We start from the raw sequence: 10,713 nt of genomic DNA, 5'->3' as shown, positions 1-10,713 counted from the left end.
ATGAGATCCAGTAGCGTACACGTCCCAGCCATGTATTCCAGCCCGACCTTATCCCTCACCATCATTTAAGTAAAACAAACGTACATGTGTAGATTCATTCCAAACGGTTCTCGTGTTTCCTCATTTTCCGATCTCGCAACATTGGGACGTGTTGATGCCTGGAAGCGTAATATAGCGACGATTTGTAAAATGAGACGCTTTGGGAGTGAGACCGTTCGCCTGCACTCCTGTTACTGAACCAAGGAGAGTGATGAGGACTGAAGTCGATCCTTGTTCTGACTGAGAGCTGCATCAATAACCTCGCTGCGGCGGGCTCGGGGCCTCGCTGCGTCGGACACGGGGCCTCGCTGCGGCGGGCTCGGGGCCTCGCTGCGGCGGGCTCGGGACCTACCAGAGCTTTAAATAAGTGTCTGTGTTGGCCTTTGTGCGATAACACAACCCTGAAGGTGACCGACGAGGACTGAAACACTAAGGACACTTCCACAGCGTCCTTGGTTACACATGAAGGCCCCTCTGTGATCTACACGTGTGTTTGCTTCCTCAGCTGCTGTGGAGCCTGACCCTGTTCCTGTGGAAGATGTGATTGAAGCTGCTGTGGCAGAAGACACAGCTGCACCCTCACCACCAGGTATGTGTGGACAGCAGAGTCAGCTGTTAGGTCATAGTGAGATATACTCGGTGTGTAAAGGCACATCAGGCACAGGCAGTGCTTAATGATCTGACAGTGTGAACTTTGTTTCCTCAGAGCCTGAAGCTGCATCAGAATCAGCTCCTGAGGCCGATGAGGTTATACTGACAAACCTTTCACTCTTATTTCTGTCGCGCTTCCTGCCTGCTGATGACACTTTGGTGGTCTACCTGTTGTTGTTCAGGTGATTGAGGAGGAGCCAGAGGTGCTGGAGGAGGAGCCTGCTGCAGAAGAGGAGGATGCTGCCGTTGAGGAAGAGGAGGTGATGTGTGTTTGTTATTAGTGTGCTGCCGTGTCAGTGTGTCGAGCAGAGACTCTTTCACTTTCTGAAACTCTGAGCTGCACTTTGGTGAAAAGGTTCATTTATTCACTTTTATTTGACTTCAGTTTGAAGCTTTTAGATTAGAATTTGTTTCTTTAATCCACAGAACATGGATATAAACAAATCCATGTTTCTATGGTAGATGGTAAAAAAACAGGAACGTCTGTCATGTAGCTGTTTACCTTTCACTTCATTGCGTTGGCGTATGAATGGACCCAGGGGTGTTTTTATTAACGGAAAAAGTTCTAAAAGTTATGAACATGTAGTAAAAAGTCCAAAATGAGTGTCTTTCCCAAAGCTGCTGGGTGGGCTGCAGGAGGGCAGGCCTGGCTCTGCGAGCTTTGAAGGAAACTGAGCCACATCATGCAGAACAAACTCTGTGTGTCTCTGATGATCTGTGTCCCCCAACCAGTCTGACAGAAACACCCTCACACATCCAGCACATAGGAACACACAAACACTGGTCAACAATGCCAGTGTCCTCTATGTTCTGCTCAGTTCATCCTTCCATGGGAATGCCATGTCCTTCGTTTGTTCACCGGCTCATGTGAGGCTTTCCCTGCATAAACAGAAGCTCTGTGGTCCAGAGTCATGCTGACAGCCTGATTGGTCCATGTGCAGGGAAGGCCCGGCGTCCACGTTAGCCTGAGCGATAAAGACACGGCTCAGGTTAAAGAGCCGGTAACGCTGTAATGACAGGAATCCCTCTCTATCGTTGGTGCAGCCTGCTGGTAAGATGCAGCAAAACTATAATTCAATTCAATTTTATTTATATAGCGCCAAGTCACAACAAAAGTCGCCTCAAGGCGCTTCATAGATACAGAAAAAAACCCAACAATCATATGACCCCCTATGACCAGCACTTTGGCAACAGTGGTAAGGAAAAACTCCCTTTTAACAGGAAGAAACCTCCAGCAGAACCAGGCTCAGGGAGGGGCGGGGCCATCTGCTGTGATTGGTTGGGGCCATATAATGTCTGAATATGGTTTAATGTGACTGTGCTGATTCAGGTTGCTCCAGCTGAAGAAGAGCCATCTGCAGAGGAGATGATGGGAGACCAGCCTGCAGAGGAGGAGGAGGAAACAGAAGCAGAGGCCGCAGAGGAGACTACAGAGGAGGCCACAGAGGAGACTACAGAGGAGGCCGCAGAGGAGACTACAGAGGAGGCCGCAGAGGAGACTACAGAGGAGGCCGCAGAGGAGACTACAGAGGAGGCCGCAGAGGAGACTACAGAGGAGGCCACAGAGGAGGCTGTGGAGGAGGCCACAGAGGAGGCTGTGGAGGAGGCTACAGAGGAGACCGCGGAGGAGGCCACAGAAGAGGCTGTGGAGGAGGCCGTGGAGGAGGCCATGGAGGAGGCTGTGGAGGAGGCTGTGGAGGAGACAGAGGATGAAGCTGCAGCAGAGGTGGAAGAGTCTCTCGCTGATTCAGTGGAGGACACAGACGAGGAGGTGGCTGAGGAGACAGCTCTTACAGAGGAAGCTGTTGAGGAGCCACCTGAACAAGAGGAGGCTGCTCCTGCACAGGGAACTGAAGAGGAGGCAGCTCGCTTCGAAGAAGCTTATGAGGAGACGGCAGCAGTAGAAGAGGAGGAGGAGGAGGCTGCTCCATCAGAGGAACCTGCTGAGGAGGAAGAAGCTGCAGAAGAATCTGAGGCTGCAGCAGAAGAAACGGAGGCAGCACATGCAGAAGAAGCTGCTGAGGAAGCTCCTGTAGAGGAGCAGGAGGCTCCTTTAGCAGAAGCTGTTGAGGAGCAAGCTGAAGTAGAGGAAGCTCCTACAGAAGAGACACCAGAGGAGACCACCGAGGAAGAAATAACTGAGGAGGAAACAGTACCAGGTAAGACTGAAGCTCCTGAGAAAAAGTACACACTGACACATATCAGTTAAAGTTTCCAACACAGGAAAGCATATTTGTTTAATATGTGCATTGAAGGACATGTCCTGGTCAAACATGACTCCAAGGTTCCTCACAGTGTTACTGGAGGCCAAGGTAATGCCATCCAGAGTAAGAATCTGCTTAGATACCATATTTCTAGGCTTTTCAGGGCCGAGTACAATAACCTCAGTTTGATCTGAATTAAGAAGCAGAAAGTTAGCGGCCATCCAGGTCTTTATGTCTTTAAGACATTCCTGCAGTTTAACTCATTGGTGTGTGTTATCTGGCTTCATGGACAGATAGAGCTGGGTGTCATCTGCATAGCAGTGTAAATGTATGCTATGTCTTCTAATGATGCTGCCTAAGGTAGCATCAGCAGCATGGCTCAGGTGTGGGTGCTGACACTCAGAGTGAGCTGTCTGTGGGGTCCAGTTTAACCTCAGTGGAACTATTGAGTGGTCATGGAGGTCACTTGTAACAAGCCTGAGCCTGTCTCATGTCTCCATCAGCACTGATAGCTGAGCCATCAGGACAGATCAAAGTCCAGCAAGCTCCTGAGAGCCTGTGCTTCACAGCACGTGTGCTAGCTGACCAACAGCACTGACACAGTGCTGAGGCAGGAGAATAATGTTGTTTCAATGTTTGTTTTTTACAGTCGCAGAAGAAGAAGCAGCACATGGTGGTGGTGAGTGGGTACACATCTCATTCCTGAAAGCTGACCTTCGCTGTGCCTTCAGAGGGCTGTGACTCAGTGTTGTTCTCGCTCTACTTCAGCATGTGTGTTTCTGTTTTTGCAGCAGCAAGGGCTCCTGAGATGGAGGACCTGTGGAAAGACGAGCCTACAGGTAACCAGTTGCATGGCTTCTACGTCCCATTAGAAGATTTGAAGAATTGAACTCCCTAAATCGAACGTATAAAATGCATCTCTGCCCGACTCCCTGCAGTCGTAGTTTGAACAGGGAAATCAGTCTTAGCACAGCTAATGAAAGGTCACACAGCTGCTGTGTGCTCTTTTAACCATCAGCAGTGCACTGATGAGTCGGGAGGCAGTCATGGTCAGCTGTTTGGTGTTTAAACAGCTGCACATACTGTAGCTGGTTGTGATAGAAGGATGTTAATCTGCAGCTGTGTGCACGGAGCATCACACTGGACCACAGAGCAGTGGCAGAGGCCGGTCCAGGCTGAGTCTGTTTTCTTTGACATCACCTACCTGAGGAACTAAATGCACATGTGGGGTGCTTCATGGTCACCTGATTCAGCCCCTCTGTCATCCACAGGGTTGCAATAAAGAGCGATCATTAGCAGGAATGATGTGCATAGCTCAGTTTGATGTGAGGTGGTCAGACTTAGGGAACCATCACAGCAGAACGTGATGAGGATTAGGGTGGGACCCCCGAGTCCAGACGCTGGGGTGGAGATGAAGATGGAGCGATGGGGAGGAGGTGGGGTGCACAAAGATGTCTGCAAGGAACAATGACAGATGCACAGTGAGATTTAAAGTACGTGAAGAAGGCCAGAGGGCCTAGACCAGTGACGTGACAATCAGCCTGACGGCGTGGGAAAGTGGGAGTGATGTAAAGCTTAGATTAGCCGCCAACAGCTGGGAGCAGACAGATGTGTGACTGCAGATGTTCCTTATCAGAACGTACGTTTCATAAGAGATGAAGGGGGAGTGATCACCTGTCAGGTCACCTGTGAACACTGACCAATCGTCTCTCTGCTCTTGCGTCCACAGAAACGTAGGCCACGGCAGTCACCACTGTGATGGAGCAGGGACCCACTGACATTGCATCAGCACCATCTGAGCTCAGATGATGATGCCCCTCTCCAGAGAAATGATTGAGTTGTCACGGCAACAATCGCCCCTCTCCCCCCATTTTCATCCCTCCCTTAAAATCTCCCTTTTAGTGTCAGTGTGTGAGATGATGTTCACTAATATGCTTCCTTTACCTTTGTTGTGTTTCTTTCAGGTTTGGGCTCATTCTTTTGTTTTCCTGTTTTCAGGGTGTTTTAGTTGAGTGTGTTTGGGCCGATGTCCACTCCCTGTGACGTGCGAGTGTGTGTTGCACTCGCACAGTCTTGTACCTCTCAGCAAAAAGAGCTGGAGCTGCACGTTAAGAAGCTTCACACTTTAAAGTGTTGGAGCAACCAAATCAGAGAGCCGAAGCTGCTGCTCAGTGTAGAGAGGACTCTATGCAAAGGTGTGACGCGTGTCGCCCACCTCCTTCCTCCCCTCCTCCTCCTTAGCATCAGGTGAATTTACCACTCAGTGTCGACTCCAGGATGAGCCATATGCTAACACATGAACTGTGTGTGTTTGTGAGTAATGCGTTGTTATGTGCGGACAGATCTTTGCTTATCCTTCTTGTTGTGTGAGCTGTAGTTTAGTTTTGCAGACTGTGTTTGACTCTTTTCGTTTTGTTATCTCACTACATCAAACTGTATTCTGTCGACTCCTAGCTGGATCTTCTGTTTGCACAGCTGAACCTCAGCTTGTTGAGCTGTGAGGGCAGCGCCCCCCCACGTTTATAACAGTGGCTCATTCCTGTGGAAATCCAGCCTCTCTGTAGAGGCGTAACGCCACCCTGTCACACACACAATAATGTCAAATCTTATTTTGAAGGCCAGATGTAGACTCAAACATCGTTTCTGTTTGTTCTGTAAAAATAAATCACCTCGCTTCACTCGAGGATGATGATGTATGATGATGCGGTGAAAATGCTGTAGGAATCAGTAAACACTACGTGTTGTCCTCACTTACTGTAACAACAGCCGTGTGAATATGTCTGATTTTTCTTTCTCCTGTAACACTAGCTGGTGTTTCTGTTTGCTGAAACTTTGCGAGTCAATGTGAACTGAACCTTTGTAACATTGAAAAGTAGAATCTTTACTGAGAGACAACTTTTAGATTTTTTAATAGATTTTTTAAAAAGAATTTGGAGAGATGAGAAGAATTCTTATTTCCAGAAGATGCTTGCGGTGCTTTGTACTAAGCCATAAGCTGTTTGCTGACTTTGTCCTGTGAAGCACAAACAAGAGAAACACTGTTGGGTTTTCAGTACTCGGCCCTGGTCACAGGTCACGTTCCTGTCTCAGAGGGTTGTGGCGCACAGGCAGCGCTGTTGCTAAGCAGAGGCCACTTCTGATGAACACTATGCAACAAAGTATCGATGATGACAGAGGAGCGGAGGGGGCGTGGCCACCGTCTTCAATGACATGCTGTCTTTGAGCCATAACCCTCAGATTATGGTTGAGTGTGCAGGTGTGACACTGTGCTGACTAAATGATCATGAAGTACTGACGGAGATTTGAAGTGGGAAGTTTTTCTGTTCTGGGAGCTACAATAAAAGATTTGGGACAACACAGCAGTGCCTGTTTATTTAGTTGTTGTTGTTGTTTACCTGTTGTTTACCTGTGTGAAGCCTCGTCACAACACAAGACTTATTTAGTATTCCTAATCGATGCCGTGATGGTAGAGAAAATCCTCCAACATGTGACGTCGAGCTGCACAGCGCTGTCAGACTGCTGTGTGTGAAACGGCCACAGTGGGTCACTGTGATTATTGAACAGCTCTATGTCCCACTGTCCTGTCACAGAAACAAATCCGTGTTTCTGTGCTTTATGGCTATTTTACAGAATTTCAATGATCTTTTTCCTCCATGTTCAATTTTCTTTTTGTTTCTTTTTCTTTTTGCAGAAACATGTTGTTGAAATTAGTTTAAAAACAGAAGAATAAGAATTTTATCATCATCATATAACACACTTTAAAACAACAGCTGACGCAAAGTGCTGTACATCAAAACTAAATAATACAAATACATAAGATGTAAAGCAAAAAGTAGATTAGATTAGATAGAACTTTATTAATCCCTCGGGTGGGTTCCTCTGGGAAATTCGATTTCCAAAAAAAGCACAGCACCGACAGAAGTTACAGAGTTACAGAAAATATTATATATATAACCACACACACACATATATAAATACAGAGACAATATAAATAAAATATACGAAGGGGATAAATAGAATAAATAGGAATAAAAATAAAAATACAAGTGAATTGCACATTTCAAGTACTATTAAGTCTAGTAATGCACACACACACACACACACACACTACACAGCACACACCGCACACACACATATATATATGAAGTATATATATATATATATATATATATATATGTGTATTTATATGTGGTGTGTATATATTATATATATATATATATATAATATATATACACATTATATACACACACACACACACATACACATATATATATATCTAGATGATAATAGTTGTGTTATATGTGTAAGTTCAGAATATATACTATATATATATACAACTATACACACACAACACACACACTACACATAACATACGTACAATATAAGAATATAAAATAGCAGAGACAATATAAATAAGAATATCAAGGGATAAATAGAATAAATCAGGGAATAAAAAATAAAAATACACAAGTGAATTGCACATTTCAAGTTATTGAGTCGTATTGCACTGTTGACTATTTACAAAAGTATTGCACAAGGGTATTGCTACAGTGAGGTGAAGAGGCACTACAGCTTAGTTGTTCCCCCCTCCTTTGTCCTCCTGTTTCCCCTCCCTCTCCCCTCCAGAGAGGAGTTAAACAGTCTGATGGCGTGTGGACAAAGGAGTTTTTAAGTCTGTTAGTTCTTGTCTTGGGGAGAAGCAACCTGTCACTGAACAGACTCTTCTGGTTGTTAATGGCCGTGTGCAGAGGATGCCTGGCATTGTCCATAATGTCCATCAGTTTCTTTAATGTCCTTTTCTCTGCCACTGTCACCAGAGTGTCCAGCTTCATGCCGACCACAGAGCTAGCCCTCCTGATCAGTTTCTCCAGCCTGGATGAGTCCTTCTTTGCTGTGCTGCTCCCCCAGCACACCACAGCATAGAAAAGTACTCCAGCAACCACCGACTGGTAAAACATCCTCAGGAGCTTCCTGCAGATGTTAAAAGACCTCAGCCTCCTGAGGAAGTACAGTCGGCTTTGGGCTTTTTTATACAGGTGCTCTGTGTTGCATGACCAGTCCAGTTTATTGTCCACCCACAGCCCGAGGTACTTGTACTTGTTGACCACCTCCACCTCCTCCCCCTCTATCTGAACCGGCAGTGGACCTTCTCTGGACCTCCCGAAGTCCACAACCAGCACAGACACACACACTCACACACACACACACACACAGAACACACACTCACAGACACACACACACTCACAGACACACACACACACACACACTCACGACACACTCACACACACACACACAGACACACACACACACACCTACACACAGACACACACACACTCACCCACCCTCTTAATCCCTAGCAAATCCCTACACAGAGCAGGCATGACAACGACACTGGACTTCCTTAGCCTACAGCGAGAAACACCCATCCACAGGACACACCGCACGGAAGTCCCCCAACCCACACGATTCCCACCATCAAGTACCTCTATGCACCACTCACACAACAGCGCGAGTAGCGACCTTAGCGAGAGACTTCGAGCCACAAGACGTGGACCACTATTGTCGCACATCACACAGACACAGCACACAGACATCAGATCGGCATCACACTGAAGCTCCCCACATTTACAGGACGACCCGAACACAACACAACGTCTACCCAGTCCAGACCATCTCGCTTGACAGTCTACTACACCTCTACTACACACTCCCACACAGACACCACACACACAAGGACACCCACCACACAGACACCCTTATGCATACCAACATCACTCACGACTAGCAAAGACCCACAACACGACACTCACAAAATCGGAGACACACACACCAGTCTGTTCAGCTACCGATGAGCATATCCACGAGCACATCTACACACAGACACTATGAAATGCACTATCACACCGACACCAGGCAAATCACAGAACATCTACCAGCACCACAAGCATCTATCTAATGTACACGACACAGACACCAGAAACCGTCCAAGAACAACACCACACGACCACCACACACACTCACACCTACACCTATAGCTAAACTCCACAGACACTACATGGCTACACAAGACGAGCAGCATCAGCTGCACACACACGACCGCCACTCCTAGTTCCCGCGTGTACCTCGTTGCTCGCTGCCCGTGGCTCCGTGTCTGTGATCACGCAGCTACACGTGTAGGTGGAAGCGATGCGTGTACGTGTACCTTGTCCTACATTGCATAGACAGCATGCATACGTAACTGGTAAGCTCCATGTTGCGCTCCTGTCCGTGAAGGTAGTCCGGAGCATCCAAAGGGAACGCCACTGCCAGACAGTGCGAGACTACACGTACACTTACACGGCCTGTAGGTGATACTAGAAGAAGCAGTCCTCTCCCTGTCTCAATTGCACCTTGTTTTCCCAGTTTTTCTCGTGGTCGATCGCACACGCTCATCCGAGGTCCCGGAGCCGAGCATGATTACTCAGCATCATGCTGAGCACGTGTTGAATGTTTTATGAAAGGTGCCACTGAGCGTGCGGTAACATAAGTCATTCCATTTGATCAAGAGAGTTTTGGCATCGCTGGTATAAGTCTTCGCTTTCTCTTTTCAATAGTATATCTTCTTCTTCAGCTCTGCCATCCGTGCCACTGTTCGTTTCCGTTCTCCCTCTGGTGCCCTGCTATGCCATATCCTTTTTCTGCAGTGACAGTGTCATTCGCGTCCTTCCTCCTCACTTCCTTACACGCCCTTGTATCGCTCCCAATTCATCTATGCCCTTTAGCGTCGGCGCCTCCCTGGCTGCTTGCTCATCTGTCCCCTGGTGGTGCCTTATTTCTTTCGCTAGTGGTACTTCCTTCCAGAAGCCCTCGTCTCATCTCCTCGTTCTGCCAGTGCCTGGGGAGTGAACCTCGCGTTCTGAACGGAAGTCGCGCTTCGACCGCTCCTTCAATAGCAGCTATCCCCATCTACACATTGACACCTGTCGTGACCGCTGACATCTCCTGCCTACGCTCGCCCAATCTCGACTCCTTCTCCTGCTCCTCCTTTGGCGTCGAGGGCAAGTCGATAGTCAGCTCTCTGGATTCGGCGTTGCGCAGTCCATGTACTGCGGGACCACCCGGGCAAGCTCCCGATTGCCAAAAGTTTGGCTCAGTCTCCGCCCTTTTTCAGTTGCGGCCTGCCACACTCCTCGGAGTCTGCCCAAGACCATGAAAGGGAGTGGAGTAATAGAGACGATCGTCCTTGGCGTTAGCCGGGATCTTCGCACAGCTTCTTCGCCGACGGCTTCGAAGGCAGCGCACACCACGACCTGTCTTTTTGGGAGGAGCTCATTCTCTGGAGATAGTGACATTATCCAGTGGTCTTATAGGCCCTCACTTATGACAATCCTCTGGATGTAGCACCCGAAGAGAGCTCCAGTGTGCCTCAGCGTGACCTGCATCACTATCCCGACCTTTATCGAGCTACTTGTCAGCGCGAACGAACTGTCTGAGCGACGAGCAGGCAAGGCGGAGGCATGGTGGTGATGTCGCTGTGGCTGGTGGAAGCAATACGGGATTTGAGGGGACAAGACATGCGTGGGGTGCTCTATCGGATCGAGCGGTCCGGTCCCAACTGGCTCATAGACATGCGGCCCGTATCGGCTGAGACGGGTAAGGGAACGAGAGAGCGATGAAGGACTCCCTGTTCAAGTGAAAGGTGAGAGGGTGAAGGCTATTATGATGCTGTTGGGTGTTATAGGTGTCGGATTCTAGGTTCAAATCCCTGAGAGTTGAACAGGAACGTGTTCGAGCAGTCCTGTCTTTTTACAGCCATACTGACATAACTAAGTCTGGAGCA

General features: G+C 48.1%; 1 protein-coding gene across 5 annotated transcripts in view; it reads left to right on the top strand.

The window, feature by feature from the left end:
- The window catches only part of LOC102305688 (fibrous sheath CABYR-binding protein), a 26,021-nt gene extending 19,770 nt beyond the window's left edge, over positions 1 to 6,251 (top strand). For 3 of the 5 annotated variants that reach the window (XM_042215880.1, XM_042215879.1, XM_042215876.1), the window contains 7 exons: positions 545 to 628; positions 746 to 786; positions 873 to 950; positions 2,021 to 2,849; positions 3,544 to 3,573; positions 3,686 to 3,733; positions 4,624 to 6,251. In XM_042215880.1, coding sequence (XP_042071814.1) covers positions 545 to 628; positions 746 to 786; positions 873 to 950; positions 2,021 to 2,849; positions 3,544 to 3,573; positions 3,686 to 3,733; positions 4,624 to 4,631 — 1,118 coding nt within the window. In that variant the 3' untranslated portion in view covers positions 4,632 to 6,251. The remainder of the gene's footprint in view (positions 1 to 544; positions 629 to 745; positions 787 to 872; positions 951 to 2,020; positions 2,850 to 3,543; positions 3,574 to 3,685; positions 3,734 to 4,623) is intronic. The other 2 variants (XM_042215878.1, XM_042215877.1) reach the window with 2 other exon arrangements.
- Positions 6,252 to 10,713: the final 4,462 nt, after the last annotated feature.

Source organism: Haplochromis burtoni, unplaced genomic scaffold (assembly GCF_018398535.1).
Source record: "Haplochromis burtoni strain Fernald_Lab_line unplaced genomic scaffold, NCSU_Asbu1 Contig_855, whole genome shotgun sequence".
In the NCBI taxonomy this organism is placed as follows: domain Eukaryota; kingdom Metazoa; phylum Chordata; class Actinopteri; order Cichliformes; family Cichlidae; genus Haplochromis; species Haplochromis burtoni.
This window is presented reverse-complemented; position numbering and strand designations above follow the sequence as displayed.